Source organism: Mustela nivalis (assembly GCF_964662115.1).
Source record: "Mustela nivalis genome assembly, chromosome: 15".
NCBI lineage: Eukaryota > Metazoa > Chordata > Mammalia > Carnivora > Mustelidae > Mustela > Mustela nivalis.
The window spans coordinates 13,812,036-13,830,624 of NC_139034.1; the positions used below are offsets into that span (position 1 = coordinate 13,812,036).

The 18,589-nt window shown below is 49.9% G+C and overlaps 1 protein-coding gene across 1 annotated transcript in view; it reads right to left on the reverse strand.

The window, feature by feature from the left end:
• The window catches only part of FLT1 (fms related receptor tyrosine kinase 1), a 174,692-nt gene that overhangs the window by 10,879 nt on the left and 145,224 nt on the right, over window positions 1-18,589 (reverse strand). The window contains exons 18-25 of the mRNA XM_082700952.1: window positions 17,472-17,576; window positions 14,000-14,113; window positions 13,159-13,247; window positions 9,631-9,787; window positions 9,101-9,198; window positions 8,255-8,377; window positions 6,593-6,704; window positions 4,976-5,075 (exon numbers count right to left, since the gene is read on the reverse strand). Coding sequence (XP_082557078.1) covers window positions 4,976-5,075; window positions 6,593-6,704; window positions 8,255-8,377; window positions 9,101-9,198; window positions 9,631-9,787; window positions 13,159-13,247; window positions 14,000-14,113; window positions 17,472-17,576 — 898 coding nt within the window. The remainder of the gene's footprint in view (window positions 1-4,975; window positions 5,076-6,592; window positions 6,705-8,254; window positions 8,378-9,100; window positions 9,199-9,630; window positions 9,788-13,158; window positions 13,248-13,999; window positions 14,114-17,471; window positions 17,577-18,589) is intronic.

Consider the following 18,589-nt stretch of genomic DNA (forward strand, 5'->3'; position numbering starts at 1 on the left):
GAGGGAAGGCGTGAGCTGCTCTTGAATAAAGCTGGGCTCCTGAGAAAGGAAGCCCCACCATGGACTTGCACTTGACTGTGCCGTGGAGCACTCCTCCCCCCACTCTCAAAAGCAGGGCAATGTCCCTTAAAGGTAAAAGCTCACATACACACCAATATCCATGGGCATATTGTTCGTAGTACTTCTAATCTCAGGCTGTTAAGAAGCCTGAGCCAATTTTTTTTTTTTTTTTTTTTAAAGAAGCATGTGGTGTGTCCATGGCCTCGTGGCTCCATGATAGAGCTCAGCAGTGGAGACGGGTGGAGAAGGCATTGTTTACAGGACCCCTGACCCTTCCAGAAGGTGAACATTTGTGTAGAGTGTGGGTCATTCCTTGGGCCGCCTGCAGGTTCTTGCATACGGCTCCGCCCCGCCCCCGCCCAGCTCCAGTATTTCAAAGCCGCCATCACCAATGGGCCTCCCTCACCTCTCAAGGAGCTAGGTACAGACTGAGTGAGGTATGGACATGTTTGTCTTAATCTCCCAGAAGCTAGGTGGTGTCCTGGGATTTAAACGTCAACAGGCTTCCCCTACAAGTCTTCTCCTCTGACCTTGGAATGCAGGTTTCAGCCTGCCCCACCCCCTCAGTAGAACAGAGGCCGGAGGCTTGGAGATTTACTCTCCTTGGGCTCTTGGCTCTCCTCAAGAGCTGTTTACTATTTGTAATCTCTTCTCTTAGAAGATCATCGGGGCTAGAGAGGTCTCTGACCAAGTTGGAGCAAAGCCCAAATGGCCTCAGAATTTGGAACCGGATCAGAACCTGGCTGTTGGCGCTATGGGGGAGGAACCACGTCTCCACACCCCTGACCTAGCTCAGGCCCTTCCACAAAGGTACTCCAGTATCTGATGTGAAGTCAGACTGGTCTCTGGGAAGACCTAGCAAGGCTAATCTGCAAAACATATATCCTGACTGAGGAGGGGGATAGAGGCAGTGCTCCGAGCTTCCTGGCAGCTGGAGAAAAGGAAGAGTAACTATGTGATGCACATAAGGCAAAAGTTAAAAACAGACCAGATACTTGGAAGAAGCCTGGCTGTTCCTAGAACTGAAATCCAAAAGAAAGCTGTCCTACATGCCTCTCAACACTGTCATTTCCATCTAGGAAATAACAACTTCATGGGACTGTCTTGTACCTTGTCCTTCAGTGTTGGCCAAAGCCTGAACAGCAGAAGTATCACTCCGGAGAAAAGACTCTGAGAGGCAAGACACTGTGGTCCAGGCCGTGTCTCTCCTCAGGTCCCCAGGGCAGGGGTGGCCCCATGTGGTCTTTGGACAACCTCCGTGGGTACCGGTCTTCAAAGGCAAGCTCCTCTACTAGATGGTGGAGTTGAGCGCCTACTTTCAAGTGCCCAGGGAGCACTTTCATTAAGGGACTGGGGCTCTTAAGGATCACTTGTCTGAATCACAGATTCTCCTGACTTTGTCCAAACTGATAGGTCAAGGCTCTTCTCCAAAGGTGGCTCTGGTTCCCTCTGGTCTGCGTATTTCATCTACTGTACCCATTTTACTTAACTCCCAGGGGGTGTGGTGGGGCTCAATGGGTCCCAAGAGCTGGGAAGGCCAATGTCAAGGACCACTCTACGAGGCTCAGTTTGCAGACACGCAGGATACTGAGAGTGAGGAGGGGGAACACAGGCTCTCCAACTTGGGACCTATTGTCCCCGCTGTCTAGGAGACCTAGGACAGGGGCTGCAGTGCCCAAGGCCCCTGGCTATCCCTGACCACTAGCCTCCGAGCCAGGGCTCAGGACACTTGCTCTGTTCAGGCAACCCAGGCCAGCCTGCTAGTGGCCAGAGGTCTGAAGGGGCCTAAGACCATCTGCCCGATCCTATGTGGAACTCATGGTTTACTAAGTTTACACGGTTGACTAATTTTTTGAGCTGGGTGCAAAAACGTTTACCAAGGAGACAGGAGGTCACTGGACCAAGCCCGTGGTCCCACATCCCCTGGCTGCACTGGCTGTGATGTGATGAAGGCCGGCCTGCTTCCATCTTACCAGCCTGAGGCCGAGGCCGTTCTAACAACAAGCAGTCCTGGAGGCTGTTGGAAGGACATTCAGTGTATATGCGGATAATGTATAAAAGGTAACCAAAGCAAGAAAGGCTTGAACCAGGCCAAAAAGAGGGATAGTCTTGTTGGGGGCCTTGGCTTCTCTCAGTCAGGACCCTTTCCCTGCTGAGCCAAACGCCGCCGTGAACAGGATTCTCCCTGGCTTCTTTCAGCCCAAACTAGCAGAAGGGACCACCTACAACTACTTGCTGTTTTTATTTTGATTCTCGGTTTCTGATTTCTACTTTCCTTTCCTCTTGCTTAAAATCCAATGCAAATCATCTCCGCAAACACCAAAGGAAAAGGAAAAAAAAAATCAAAACATTCATTGCTTATTTCCTTATTGAAAGACATCTGATTAAACAGGCCCTGGGCAAGGAACCAGCCACTCAGGGTCGAACCGTTTACATCACTAAGTAAACAGGTTGAGCACAGTAAAGAGACATGAGCTGCACCCACCCCAACAGCCCTCCCTGAAACCAGCTGGGGGAAGGGCTTCCTGTTCAAGCTATCACCCAAGCCCCCAAATGCACGCCACTTTAGGCCAAGTTCAGGTCACAGGGGCTAGTGCTGAGAGCTGTACTCTGTCCTCCACCCAGGCCTTCCCACTGTGGAGCAAACAAGAAGGCACGTTACGCCACCAGCTCTCGAATGCTTGAGAATGGCTGAAGGTTTGGATTCTAGCCTTCTGCGCACACATTTCACAAAGCCACTGCTTTTCACCGTTTCTATAACTCCCCAGCGTTGAGGAACCATCCTTTTGTCTATAGGCTGCATGGTTTTTCAGGGGTTTCCTGGAGTGGTTCATGTGGAGACTTAAAGCTTTGATAAAGTCGAAGGGGGTTTTCAGCCCAAAGCTGATATGACTTTGTACCTCTACTGTCCTTTTGGACTGGAATCTGGACAGGTATTAGACCCTGCAAGCATGTAGCCTGGTGTTGTGGACTCTGGGCTCAGACACACTTACTAGCCATGTGGCAGACCACTTAGGTATTCTGTGCCTTGGTTTTCTCACCTGTGAAATGGCGTGAATAATTGTACCTACTTTGTAGGGTGGTAATGAGCATTAGGTAAGTTAGTATGTGTTCAAGGACCCTTAAGACGGTGCCTGGCACTTAAGCACTTAATATCTTAAGCACTTAAAAAATATTAAATGTTACTCAGTTATTATTACAATTCGTAGTTGAGAACTAGTCTTGTGATTGTCAGATTTTTAAAAAGAATTATTTATTTATTAGAGAGAGCAGGAGCTGAAGGGCAGAGGGAGAGGGAGAAGCCAACTTCCTGCTGAGCAGGGAGGCTGATGCAGGGCTCGATCCCAGGATGCTGGGATCATGACCTGAGCTGAAGGCAGCCACTTAACAACTAAGCCACCCAGGCACTCCGTGATTGTCAGGTTATACGAAGAGTGGAAGGGAATATTCAAAGCATGAGTGGACACATTAGAGAAACCTTTTTTTCCTAAGGAATGTGGAATATATTTCTAATTTAACAGTCCTGGGATATAGAGAAATCCATCTAAAAGGCTTCTAACCATCTCCTCTGCTACTTAGTCGATGGAGGACACATCACTTCACTTTTGAGATGATTAGTTTCATTATTCATCAAATTCAAATGATAACATCTGCCTATTTGCCCCTCAAGGATTGCTGGGAGCTTTCGATGGAACTGTGTCGGGGAAGCACTTAGAAAACCATAAAGTGCAAAGTAATCTCATTTCACTGCAGATCTCCCCGCGGTTGCCCCTCTCCACCAAGCAAAAGGAAGCAGGCGATTAAAAGCTCTCTGTACCTTCCAGGCACCGCAGCTCAAATGTCATCCTGGGGGCTAATCTAGTTCCGTTCCCAGGTCTCAGGAGCCCTGCATCAAGGTCTCCGGACTTTCCTGACCAGACCCCACAGTAGCCTGACAAGACAGGCGCCCCAGCTCCTTTCTGCACTCCCGCTCCTCCCCGGAGCTGCCTTCACGGGCCCTGAGTCACCCCCATCCCCCCATCCGGGGCCTGACTTAGTCTTGTCTCCAGATGCTTAAGGAAAGAGACTGCAACCTTGAGCTTTGGCCAAGCCCACACTTCCTTTATTCCCTCTGACTCCTCCCCAAAGGCCCTCCCAGGGCTTCTGACAAGACCCCATTGTGCAGGTAGGACCGGGAGGGCCGCCTGCCGGTTCAGGAAAGGTGGTGCCCGCCGCAGGAAGGCCCGAGTCCTCGTCAGCAGCTGGACGGAACTGCCCCGTGTCATCCCGTCCCTGCTTAGGCCTCAAAGCGCAAAACCTCCACAAAGCTTCAGCAGGGTGTCTGAGGGAGGTCAGCAAGTGTTTGCGCAGTGGAGAATGCCTTCACACGGAGCCTAGACTCTAGGACCGTAAGAAGTTCCTCAGAGCTGCCAATTCCTAGAATGAGTCTCGACAAGTCGTAATACCCACAGAGCCTTCTGGGGAGGATGATTACCACTTCATTCGGGAGAGTCCCCTTTCCCTCTCCTGCATCTTTTCCCCTGAACTCCACAGGAAAACCCCTCATGGGTCTCTACCGTGAGTGGAGGACGCCCTCCGTCCCCTGGGGCTGCTTAGCTCATCTGGCTTCTGCTTTGGGAATGAGGACAAGGTCTTGTGTTCTGTGCCTGGGTGGTCTGTTCACTGCTCCTGCGTTCATGCCTAGAAAGAAGCTCAACTTCTGAGTTCAGTTCCAGCTAATGGCCTTGAAAAGTCACGTCCGTGCTCAAGAGAAGTAGGGAGGCACAGGTCAGGGATAATGTGTCCCGCTTCCAGCAAGTACTCCCAGCACAGCGGGGCCCAAGAGGGGCTGAACGTCAGCAGGACTTCCCCTTCCGAAGGTGTGCTGGTGGGGAGAGCACGGTCGGGCGGGGAAGGGAGCACACGGGGGGCTCACATTTCAGGAGTTGCGTACTGGGGGGCCCTCATCCTCATGCCTTCCTTCAAGCGGCTGCAGAAGTCCTCATCCATCTGCACGCCCGGGTATGGAGACCCACCTGCGGGAGACAGCGAGGGAAGCACAGGGCTTGTCATGGCTGAGGGTGCAGAAGACCACGGGGCGGGAGGCGGGGTTGGGGGGACGCGAGTTCATGTCTGCCGCCTCCCTTTAAACTGATGGCTTAGGACCATATCCCCCGTACTGGTACGGCCAGTACCACCCGCAGAGAGGCTCTGCAAACCCTGGTCAGCCAGTACCACAGGCTTGCTTGGTGGGTCCTGTGGTGCTGGCTGTCAGAGGCCCACAGGCCGTTCCCATGTCAGAAGGGGTGTCCTCGGCAGGGCGTGCCCCTCCCCCAACAAGGAACTCTCAAGAAAGCCCGTCATCTGAGACTCCTACCTTGGGTGACTGAGAATCTTTTTAAAACCCCAGTGGACCTGGGCTTGGATAGTCATGGGTCATTCACACCTCAGTGAGAATGCTTTCCTTCAGCACTGTCTTGTGAATGCTGCTGGGAGCAACCCGAGGGAAGGGGGACCTTGAGCTCCAGGGTGAGCCTGAACGGGGTAGGGTGTCTGTGGGCTCGAGTGTGCCCGAGGCGGGGCCCCGATTCTGCCTTCCGCCAGTTCTCCCGTCCAGGAGACCCACATAACCCTTCCTTTTAGGGGGATGCTTGGCTGGAATTAGGGGCAACTCCGCCTCCCGGCCGGCTCTGCTCCAGACCTAGCATCTAGTCTCTCTCGACATGTGTTTGTCTGCACTTTCTAGTGTGTAGGAAGCAGCTGGGAGGCGTGCGGCTCTGGCCCTGTGTCACTGTGGGGCCACTGCGGACGCCAAGCTGCTTTCAAGGACTGGAAGCAACAGGTGTCTGTCATCGAAAGCAGGGGAATGATTTTCACACATTACAGGAAACCAGGGATGTTACTGGGTGACTTTTATTTGCTCTGAAAGGCAAATTTTTGGCAAAGTCTAAAAGACTGTTGGCTAGACCCCACGCTTGGGAGGCCTCGGAGCATCAGTGTGTGTCTGGGAGCAGATGTGGGCCCTGTGCACATCTGTGTGCCTGGGATCTCCAACAGGGCTTCTCACCAGCCAGCATGGATGTTATCAGAAGCAGAATAAATGCAACCGTGTTCCCATGGCTCATCCTTGGTAAACCAGCGTCTAGGGCCAGCTGCGCCCTAGAAACAAGCAGCAGCCCGTTTCTAACAGTGATGCCGGGTGAGCTGAGCTTGCTGGGATCTTTTTAAAGAGGGGAGGGTGGTGCAGGGCGGGGAAGAAACAAGGCATTAGGAATTGGGGGGTTTGAGGAATTAGAAGAAGCGAAGGAGAGGGAAAGTAGTCAGACCTGCAGATGTGATGCTGGCGCCCCCCCACCCCATGTGTGTTCCTACAGAGTGTCCTCGCAGTACAGGGCACTCACGCGTGCACTGTCCTCATGGGAGCTCCTACAGGGACCCAGGCATCTTTTAGAAGCTGGTCTCAGGGTAGGTCTATCAGGAGGACCCTCGACAGAGGATGTAGACCTTTGGTTCTGGGCCATTTCTTTGCTCCCTTCCGTCCCCCCAGATTTACCTAGGGAGAAGATTTCCCACAGCAGAACTCCGTAAGACCACACGTCGCTCTTGGTGCTGTAGATTTTGTCAAAGATAGATTCGGGAGCCATCCACTTCAGAGGAAGTCGAGTCTAGAAAAGGGCGGGGGGCCTTGAGCAGAAGGACTGGAAACAAAGCACGTTCAACCCAAGCGCCCATAGGGTCACCTCCCAGAGAACACGTGGCCCACAAATCATTTCCTAGAACAGCTATGGTTTCCTAAAATGGAGGAAACTCTCATAACACGCGTTGTCACCCTAATAAAGTGGACAATGTCGGGTGAGCCCCTCCCATGTATCCAGCCTGTCCTCCCTCCAGAACTCTGGAAGCCCTTTCTCCCCTAAAAGGCATGTGCTCTACGGGGTTCTGGCAAAGGCTGATCTGAATTAGGACACACCCGGAAAAATCGACGATTTTCAGGGCTTTGGTTTTCGGTGTTTAAGAAGGAGGATGTTGAAAGGCATTGCTGTATGAGAAAGGCAGGATTCTAGAAGTCACTGAATCGGGGAGCGGGCAAAGGCGCTGGAAGGAAGGAAGGAAGGAAGGTGAGAGATCACTGAGGAGACGGTTTGGCTGGTTTTCAAGTGTGGGGACAAATCTTCCATCTCTTCAGACAGCAGGAGTCCCGGAGGGTTAGGCCTTCAGTGCAGATGGACGGGATTTGACAGGAACTATGGGATCACGGCGGGGTGGGGGGCGGGGGGAGAAACAGAAGTGGGAGAGGCTGGAAGCGACAGAGATGACAGAAAATAGGGACAGACTTCCAAAATGAGCACTCCCGAGGCAGATTTGGTGTTCTCCTTTTATAAGAAGAGAGTGCAGAGCAGTGGTTCTCAAAGTCTAGCCCCGGGAGCAGCTGTGCCTGCAGCCCCTGGAAACTGGTTAGAAAGGCCGACCCTCAGGCCCCACCCACGACTCCCTCAGAATCCCGGGGGGGGGGGGGGGGGCGGAGCTCAATCAGTTATGGTTTCATAAGCCCTCCAGGCCACATGAAGTTGGAGAACTGCTCCCTCAGTCCTCCTCAGAGCCCAGACACTGGCTTCAGCCCCCGGGCTGGAGAAGAGAGGACACAGGAGGTCACCCACAAAGGTGAAAAATAACACTCTGTTCAAAAACAAGCGCAGAAGAGAAGCCAGTGGGAGCCAGCAGGGAGATGCTAGGTGGGAAGGCAGGCATGGGAGGGTAAACCATTTCCTCCTCCTCCAGATAAGACGGATACCCTCCCCCACCCTTTCCTGAGCTATCCACACCTGCTGAATCAATCACCCGGGTTTATTTGAGGGAAAGAGTCCAAGCTGTTCCTTCCAGCTGTACAGAGTACAGGGAACTCCCACAGGAGTCGAAGGGGGGCAGCGAGGGGGGTCTTCCCAGGCCCCCCACTGGACTGAACACCTCTCGGGGTACCAGGCTCTGGCAGTGCTGCCCGAAAGGTACCAAGCCAGCAATGGGGGAGAGAACAGAACCAGGAGACGGGGGTCTTTCTGAGCCCCCCGCGAGGGCTCTCTGGTACACAGCCCATCTGGGCTGCACGTCTGCACAGAAAGCAGATTTGCAGGGAGGGTGTAAATATTTACCCAGGGCTTTGGTCTGTGGTTTAAAGATGACGGTATAAATGAGTCAAAGAAACACCACACGGACTTACATCTCCTTTTCTCACATAATCGGGGTTCTTATAAATATCCCGGGCAAGGCCAAAATCGCAAATCTTCACCACATTGTTCTCAGATAAAAGAATATTTCTTGCTGCCAGGTCCCGATGAATGCACTAGAACGAAACAGTTACGTCATCACTGCGTTTCCTTAATCTGACCCACCGTTGCCCTGTGCCTTTTCAGTGTCCTAATTCCTCTTAATTGGAGGACCATTTCACATGCTTCCTTCACATGAAGGGAGCGGCTTCCAGAGCCCATGGGGTGACCATAAACATGAAGGCGTTTCTTTACATATAGGCACCCCCCTACCCCTCCCTAGGCCCCAAAGCCACAAAATGCCCCAAGTCCGCTTTGCCACTGGTTGGCAGGACAGCGTTCCTGGTAAACCAAGCTGGCCATCGATGGCTCCCCGTGAGCAAAATCCCATCACCCCCGCCTTTAGACCCGAGCCACCAAGGTCAGATCATGATCTGGCTGCAACTTCGCGGCGCACTCCACATGGATGAATTAACAGGAGCTCTCCCAGGAAGTTGTGTATTCTGAAATTCTGGCCAGTTTTGAAAACACCCCAGAGGGCAATGTGGACAGTGGTGGCCAGGTTTGTCTGGTCGGAAGCCTGGGGAGGTTTTCCCCTGGAATCCAGGTCTACTCATGGGTATCCAGGGTTCCTCTGTCCCTATCAGGACAAATCGAGGCACTTGTTGTGATGTTTCCTCTACATAAGTCTAAGCAAATACTAGGAAGGGCAGATTGAGAGCCACGGTGAGCGTGAGTCCATAGAATGTCCACATGTCTGGGCCTGGCAAAGAAGAAAAGCAGTAAAAGGCAAGGCTGACCTTTCTGGAAGACAAAAACTCCATGCCTCTGGCCACTTGGAAACTGTAAGAAATCAGATCTTCCATAGTGATGGGCTGCTTGTAGAAATCATCAGAGTCTGGAAAGCATTAAAACCGTAACTGTTTGTAATGGTTCTTGTTATTCCACCAAATCCCAGTTTATTGGAACAATGTTAGCAAAACATAAAACCAACAAGTAGATCAGAGTTCATTTTTAAGAGCATTGGAGTTTCAACATGAATATCAGAGATTTTTCCAGGCCTCCAGCCCATTCTCCCCAAGCATGGGGTGGAGGGGGGGGGCATGACCCGTTTGGACAAAAAGCCCTGAGGGGAGACAATTGCACAGTTCCCTGTCAAAATTAGTAACTCTGTAAATAATCTTAATTCAAATCTTATCTCCTCAGGACATTACCCTTCAAGTCTCCCACGGATGTTTATTAGGGTGATAAATAAGAAAAAAATGTCAGAGATGCACAGTATGTTGTAAAAATATCTCAGACTGTAGGACAGGAAGGAATTAATACCTACCCTCCTCTTCCTCAACATCGCTCAGACTTTTATCTTCCTGAAACCCAGAGCTTGCGAAGCTCTCGCTGCTGGTGACACTATCTAGTCTTGGTTTCTTGTCTTGTTCAAGGTCTGGCTCCATTTTTTCTGTCTTAGGCTCCACGTGTAATGCGGCATCCTTTGGACCGAAAGAGAAGGGACACAGAGGAAAGAGAGTTTCAGAACAGCGATGGGGGAAACTGATCCCTCCAGGGGCCGGGCGCCTGAGTTGGGAGAATGTCCTTGCACAAGATGGGTGATAAATTGGTGGCAACGGCCCTAGGGCTCAGATGTCTGGCTCTTCACGGGGTTCTGGAGTCTGTTGGGCTTTCGAGTGGATTTCAAGATAGCATCTTAGGTACGATAAAGAAATATTAACAGTCACTGGTATTCACCGAAGGCTTGCTCAGGGCCACCAGTATATTAAGACTCTTAGGGACATTTTCTCATTTAGTCTTTGTGACAATTTTATGAAATAGTTATTGCTGAGACAGGAAGAAACAGGTTCGGAGGAGGCCAATAGTAAGTCACGTGCGAGTAGGAAATGGCAACACTTGGCCCCAGCTTTGGCCAACTCCAGTCCATGCCTGTAACCACTTTTCCCGTACCGCATGCCACCTTGTGAAAGATGATCTGAATAATAGGAACAAACCCCTCGTGGACTTGGGGTTTTCCTTGGCATAACGCCTGTGAGTAATGAGAGACGGCCGTACTTAACGATTTCTCTAGAATCTTTGGAGAAGTCGGGAACATGACCATTTCTTTGTGTCGTTCCCCCTCCCCCATTTAGAACAAAGATCCAGCTGAATCCTGGTACGAGTAGAGAAGGCCTTTCATCCTGGACTGGCGATCCAAGCCCTGGTATGTAATCTGGCTCTTTCATTAATTATGTGATATGGGGCAAATCACCTCCATTTTGGGGTTCCATTTTCCTCCCTGGAAAAGCTCTATCTTACGATATTTGGTCTCCTAGGAAAGGATGTGTTGGTTCTGAGTGTTTGCGAGGAACTGGAAAAGATTTTTATCATCTCTGGTAATTCACCTGGTAACTGTGACACTACAAACTTGGCGTGCCTGGTGGCCTCGTGGCCATGTGCTGGTGGAGCACAGACCTCGGCTCAGTCACAAGGGCTGTCAGTACTGAGGAAGGAGCTGAGAGGGACTGGGGCCCTTGATGCACCTGCCTTGAGTGGCAGAGCTGGGACTCGCCAGCCACACAGCACGGCCTTGCTTGGCTTTCCCCATACATGTCACCCGTTAGGAGAGATCGTTCCACTAGAGGGCGCAGTGGGAGTAAGCAGAGGACAGGAGGGAGCCACCGCAGGGACAGCCTGACAAACTCAAGAGTGGAAGGTAACCAGGCTCTTGCCTTACCATAGCCCCCCAGGAGCCCTGCACGGGGAGGGGGGGGGTGTGACAGGCAGGCCGCAGCACAGACCCGCACTGCCACCCCACATGACCTACCTGAGAAGAGGTAAACTGTAATTCTTTGTTACCGTGTCTCCCAGAGGCAGTTAGAGTTGGTTCTGCTCAGCTGGGGACTGGAATTGGATTTTTCACGAGACCCAGGGTCAGAACACAAGGCAACAGGGAAAAGGCACTGGCAAGGGTGTGAGAAGGAAAGTGCTCAACAGGTCTGCTCACAGCTCAGCAGGCGACAATCCATGCTCTCTGCTCTCCAGGCCGCCTTCATCCTCGTCCTCCCAGGGGTCCCAGCCCTGGACACGTCTGTAGGGGTCATAACTCAAGCTCCCTCACCCCCCTTCTTGACTCCCCATCAGTGCTGCATTCAGCTTGGCTTACTGGTAACCACTGCCGTGAAATAAAGGTGTATATATGGAACTTTCGAGACTCTGGCAGAATGTGGTAGATTTATTACAAGTAGTATTGAGAGATCCTGCTGCATTTATTTGGAAAACGAAATATCCCATTTCTATTTAGGCTTTCAGTTTTTCCTTCACTTTCTCTTTATATTCCTTTAGGTTCCAACTATGAAATACAGCCATGTGTTTTCCATGAAAACACTGAGCTCCACCAACAGGGGGGTGAATCATTAAATATAGCCAGAGGAGGAAGCAGAGCCTTCTAAACAAAAGACGCACGAACCCAAACGTTCCATCCTGCCCAGGTCCCTGGGGTATGCTGCCGCCTTAGTTCTTCTTGAAGCCAGTCCAGAATTTCAGGACTGAGGGGTCTTTGCACTGCTCCCAACCTGGGCCACCACTTTCCCCTTTTACTTAATGGTGTTTCCCCCTCTCCCGCCCCACTCCGCTTTCCTTATCCAGCCTAAGGCCCAGAAAAGCTTTGCAACCGTTGTCAAGAGAGCGGGGGCTCTTTTCTCCCAAACTTCATGTCTGCATAAGTGAGTGTCCTTAAGGCAATCTTTCATTTGACTTTTCTGGGCACATCTATAATGTGAGAGCATGAACTAGCTGAACACAAGGTCCTTTTCAGATTCAAGATTTTTTTTTTTTTTTTTTTTTAATAATTTCTACCCCCCAGTATGGGACTTGAACTCAGGACCCTGAGATAGAGTCACATGCTCTACTGACTGAGCCAGCCAGGTGCCCCTTCAACTTCAAGATTCTAATTACTGGAGGGCATGGTTTAAAATGGGAGACAGTAAGTTCTTGATAAATGTTTCCAAGTCGGGTAGACCACCTGTGTCTTCAGTTGGGCCAAAGTTGGAGGCATGAGAAAACTGGCCAGCTGGCCGGTGGTTCTTATTTGTTTGTTCTATGACTACCATGTGACAGATGGGTGTAATTCATGGATGTGTGGCACTTTATCCATTGTCCAGGTCATATAGATCAGTGGCATTAAGATGGACTCTCCCAGTCTTTTCTCGCTCAGTGGGTCAATCGGGACAATGACCATTAACATGTCTGGAGTGCTTAACTCGGTGAAAAATGTGATTCTGTCAACAATGGCATGACTTCGGTGCTGTCAGTACCTCCATTTAATAAAGGAGGGAACTGAGACCGAGAGATTGAGTAACTTGCCCAAGGTCCCAGATTTTGAGTGACAGAGACAGGATTTAAAACAGGACGTCTGATTCTGAGTCTGCGTGTTTAATCACCACAATGCACGGACTCATTACCAACACTGTTGATTATCAGGTAATGGCTTCAGGGTCACGGCAAAGTCACCCAGTTGAGTCCTTATTTTCTCTAGTAAATGGAGACAACTCCAATTATTCTCATCTTCTTTAAAGAAACAAGTAACTAAGTGCTTTGGGTCGGTGTCTGTATATATGGAGAGAGAGAAGGGGAGAAAGTGCTCAAGGTGCTTGGATGGGTAGTCAGGTAGATGACTCGAAATTTTAACCTCTAATTGTTGCTGCCTATGCTGGGATTATGTATTCTCTGCTCTGCCCACAAAAAGTGTGATATATTAGCATGAAAAGAAAGAGCAGAGATTGGGTTTGGGGCTTAGTGGTTAATGGAAAAATGCAGGTTTCTCTTGCTTTGTGCCACCATAGCCTAAACATCGACCCCCTAAATTCCTTACCTTGTTGAGAAAGAATAAGTCTCGTTTGCTCTTGAGGTAGTTGGACAGATTTCCATATTTGCAATATTCGACAATCACCATCAGAGGCCCTGCAGGAAAACAGATGGCTTGTCACTTGTCCACTCCCAAGGGTAAGGGAGAAGCAGGCAGCCAGGGCTGGGTCTCTAGGACTCTAGTGGGAGCCTCCCAGTCCTCACCTGCTTTCTGTACCCACTGCTACTCTGAACAGGTAGCGTCTTCCCGACGACCCTTCATTGCTACTACGTTTGTTGATCTTGGAAAACACTGACTGCACAGGTGTTCTTTCTGGTTAAAGCAGTAATCACACACAAGTGCTACCCGTGCCACAGGGGAAGGCAGACAGGTCTTCAGGAACATGCTGGAGCCCTGAGTCATAACCACAGCCCTGTCTCGGCCACTTGCCCCAGAGAGGAAAACCTGTCTGAGGAGAAGGGCCCTTCTGGGTGTCCCTTACATCCTCTCCTCCTGAGATCCCACCAGTAGCGACTCCTTCCTTTATGGGAAGCTTCAAGGAAAGCTCCCCCTTCTATCCATTACCTTAGCTCCGGCCACACTCCCTTCAAAGCCGTTCTCAGACAAAAATGCTCTCCACTTGACCTGGAGCCCATGGAAGGAAGTCTCAAAGGGAACCCTTCTCTTTAGAACCTTTCAACTAATTGTACAGGGAAGGCATTTCTAGGATGGGAGTGCCTTTCCATAAATGGACAAATTGTTTCCTCTGGTCCTACGGAGAGGCCGTTTTTCGGGACACGAGGAGGAACAGGGAGAAGGAGCTGTATGGCCAACGGGGAAGAGGGGGCAGGCCCTCCTCCTCATTTACCTCCTTGCTTGGTACAGGCTCCCAGCAGGTTGACTACATTCAGATGGTGGCCGATGTGGGTCAAGATCTTGAGCTCAGTCATCAGAGCTTTGTACTCGCTGGCTGTGGCCCCCTCTGTGTGAGACACAAGGAAGCGTCAGGGCGACAGGACAATGGGGCTCTTTCCGCTGGAGGCGGCATTCCTGCCCTCCGTGTTTGCCAATGTTCGGCCGGTTGCTTCGTTAACTTCCCCACATTCTGCAGAAAGACTGGGTCTCCAGACTGTTTTCATTACTCCCTCCCTCCTGAGCCAACATCCTTTTGATTACAGTAAGGCCCAGAAGCAGTGGTGGGGTTAGTCACTGGGCATTTCCTCTTGGTGGACCTGGTCTGCTCAGCAATGCGCTGACTCAGAGCTGGGCACCTTGTGGAGGCGCCTTCCAAAGGCTTCCACCCCACAGAACCAGGCACGGCAAGAGCCTTCCAGACAGGGGATGAGCCCACACCTCCCCTCTTTTTCTCACTTTCCCCTCTTTGAAGAGTTACAAAGAAGGAGCACCGGGGGTCTGCAGGAGTGCGAGGGCCGCTTCTGTAAACATCTTTGCAATGTGTTATTTTCTCCCTATAACCTTTTCCTCCCTGGAGTCTGCAGGGTTATCTCGAGTTGTAAGGATCCGTAAGCATCTGACTTCAACTTCATTCGCAGAGATAAACAACATCACTCTAAGTTTTAGCAGAGTCTAAAGCCTAAATTAAGTTTGTTCTGTTTGTTTTCGCTCTTTTTTTTTTTTTTTGGTGGTGGTGGGGAATGGGTGGGGAGGTGTCTTTCTTACTGATTAACTTATAAGGCATTTACAAAATTAAAAAAGATAAAGTCATATAATCTTGTAAAATATTCTAACAATATGATGTATACAGAGTAAAAAGTGAGAATCACTCCAACCACTTAACCTCCCTAGACTTTCTTCTATATATTTATAAACACATATACCTACTTAAAGGTCTTCTTGTTTTGTTTGCATAAAAGGAATGCTCTCTCTGTATTTTTTTTTTTTTTAAATATGTCAGAGACTTTTCCCATTCTTGTAGCATTCTTGACATTTGAACTGTCTCCAGTTGGGGTGTGTGTGTGTTTTGCCGTTACAAATAACACTGTAGTAGATAGCCAACATGTAATCTTTGTACACAGATGCGAGTAGTTCTGTAGAACAGTCTGGGAAATGGCCAGAACATGTGCGTGGCATTTCACAAGCACAAATCATTTTTAAAAATTATTTTTTAAGTAATAACCAGATAAACTCTAGATCTCTTCAATGGGATCACGAGTGGCTTATAGTAGATGCTTCACAAATATGTGCTAGAAAGATAAACACCATGAACACTCTTCTTATTTCAGACATGGGCACGAGGCCCAAAAAAGGTTAAAGGTCTGCCTCAAGGGCACTTTGAAGGAGCTTCTGACTCACGGCCTATCTCTGACATTCTGTCTTTTCAATTTCTCCTAGAAACAGATGGCCAACCAATTCGAGCAAAAAAGCTGAATGAAAATGGTTTTTAGGAATTTCATGGAGTGGGTGATTTGGCCATCTTTTAAAAATCAAGACTCGTGGCTTTAAAAAGTCGAGGATTTCTAAGGATATCGTACCCTGCTATTTCTGTATTGCGAAGAATACATTCTTTGGGCCTTTAAAAATTGTCAAGTCAGCATCGTCCCCCTCAAACTCAACAGCCCCGGCACGCTTCTATGTTTCCATGTCCCTTTGGCACAGCGTGGGGAAACCCGGCTCCCTTGCCTGGATTGTTCCATTTCCAGGCAGGTGTTCTCTTGGATCCAGGACAGACAGGCATGAGCTTCAGACCCACCTCTCGGGGAGACGATGTGTGGTAGTCAGCCGGCAAACGGACCAGCTGAGGAAGCAGATGCTTCCAGACGGAGTTTCAACTTCGTTCAAGGTTGGATATTAGGTTGTCTCTGTAGCTTGAGCTAGGATCATGTAAGGATTTTGGAGCACTGGGCCATTTCCCAGAGACCGGTCTCGGCAGCCCCTCTTGTGTAGCAGCGCTGTGGTGAGGGGGGGCGGGGGGAGGGCTGCTCTCAAACCCTGACTTTTGCATTGGGAGCTTTGGGGCCTTGCAGAGATGATTTAACCTTTAGGGCCCCTGTTTCCTCATCTACCAACTGGGAGAATGATACCTACCTCACAAGGCTGGAGACCCCCAAATCAGAAAAATGGCAACTTCATGTGGTTCAGCCTAACACATGAAAGCACTTAGTCTGGTGCTTTCTCACACAGAGGACATGGTGATGGCTCTTCCCTTCAGCATCTGGGGCTGGGGTGGGGGCAGGGTGCTGGAGGGTGAGGGTTCTCACAGGAAGTCGGGGCAGTCCCTTTCAAGCATTAGTCCTGATTCGTGGGTCTAAGATTCCTTCCCCGGCTACTTTCTGGTAGAACGGTCAGGTTCCTTGTAGAGCTTTATCAGAGCCTTTGCCTGACAAGGACAGCCTTTTGGGGGTAGAAAATACCATTTCATGGGGCTCTTGTAATGCTGGCTTCCATGCTGGAAGAAAGGACATGTTCATTCTTTGTATGCGACTGGTCGTTTCTCCTGGAGCCTTTCGTAGGGATCTGCCTGGCTGGGCTCACAGCCCCCCGTGCCCCGGCATCCCCTGGTCCTATCTCAGAGAGCTGGGAAAGCTAGAAAAATGTCCTTCGGGGTTTCCAGTACTTTTTAGTTTTGGAATCTTCAAAGGAGTAAAAAAGACATGAAAATTCCACCATGAATGAAGAAATGAAGTATTTTCCATATTTTAAAAGACACCTGCCTCTTTGGGGAGGCTAGGTTATGCACTTTCCACCTATTTTCATTTTCATCGGTCCTGTGGGGGTCATAAATCACTTTGTCACGTGACTCCACCTCCCAAGGGCTTCGGAGAGTGGTAGTATTCGTCAACACTAGAAAGATAGATGTATTTTTTAATTTCTAAAGAGGAAATGTTTTGTGGGTGGACTTGACAGTATAAAATAGTTAAGAGTTCTGATGATCTCAATTATTGCAGCTTCATAATTATACTTTATAGTCAGGTCAAGCCCCATCCAAGCCCCCGGGATTTACGACACACAGCTAATTTCCCATTACAAGGTCGCTAATTTCCCATTACAAGATCATAATGGATCATTCCAAAACTCTGAACCTGTGGTTGCAGTGAGCTTGAATCCCTGGTAGTTTAGAGGCCACAATGGGAGACGAGAAAGATCTTTGAGGTGACAGAAATTGTTTTCCCGTGGGCAGTGCTCGGTGGTTTCATTTATAACGTTTATGCTGAGCTCTCACTGGCCCGATCTAAAACTCCTGAAGCCAAGCCTGCTTCCAGTAGCGGAAGACCATTTACATGGCCAGAAATAGCCACGTCTGTTCCTAGGCCCTATCGAGCTTGCACTAGGGTTTTAGGAAGGCGACCAGTCTGCTGAAAGCCAAGCTATGGCCCCCATACCTTTCAGCATTTTCACAGCCACTGTCCGGCACGTGGGTGACTTCTTAATGCCAAATGCAGAAGCTTGAACCACTTTTCCAAAAGCCCCTCTTCCAAGGGACTTGCCTGCAATGAAAAGAAGGCATTCATTTGTTTGCCAAGTCAGCAGGGTGAGGTTAAGTCTTGTTCAGGAAGAGAGCGCCTGGTGTCCTATGTGCGTGTGTGAGCCATGTAGACTTTGAATGGAATCCCCAATAAGCTCAGCCCAAAGAGCCAAAGTAAGGGACATGTTTCTGGGTATCTTCCTTCCACCTCTTCACTGGGATCCTGAGGGGCCTTTGTCCCTTGTAGCTAGGCTGGGCACCTGGAAGGCATTTCCTGTGGGTGGGTGACCAGTTTCCTCTCCTCCTGGGGAGTCTCTTCCATGGTTTAACAACATGACGACCAAGACTTCCCTTTGTTTAACCTAAGCCACTTTTCTTGCCTCTTAAGGTGATTTCTTCTGATTTGTTTTCTTTTAAGATTTTATTGATTAATTTGAGAGAGGGGGAGAAAGAGAATGCAGTAGAGAGGCGAGCGGCAGAGAGAGGAGAAGCAGGCTCTCCACTGAGCAGGGAGCCACACTTGGGGCTCGATCCCAGGACTCTGGGATCATGACCTGAGCAGAAGACAGATGCTTAACCAACTGAGCCATGAACATGCCCCTCTTTCTGACCTGTTTTCAACAGAAAGGAAGAAACAGAATGATACTCACCACTGTCGGTTCTAGTAACACCCCATAGCTACACAAAAGTCGCTAAATCATTTCTCAGCCTTCCTTTGAGGCAGCATACTCCCAGCTATTCTAATGTGCCCTTACATGATGCCCACATCTCCAGGGCACAGCACTTGAACCTAGCAACTCCTCAGAGCAATTTGTTTCAGCCACAGAGACATGGTTGCCAAATGTCATAATAAAGTCAGGTGTCTTTCATGGCCCCTCTCATGTTCTGTGACCACTGTCACCATGTTTCTTTCCTTGTCCTCGCATGAGACCATGTGACTCGGAGGGAGAGAGAACCACGTCTGACTCTTCCCAGAAGCCTGAAGCCAGAAGCCTTCCAGGCCTTCATGAAGAAGGAAGAGTAGTAATTTGGGAA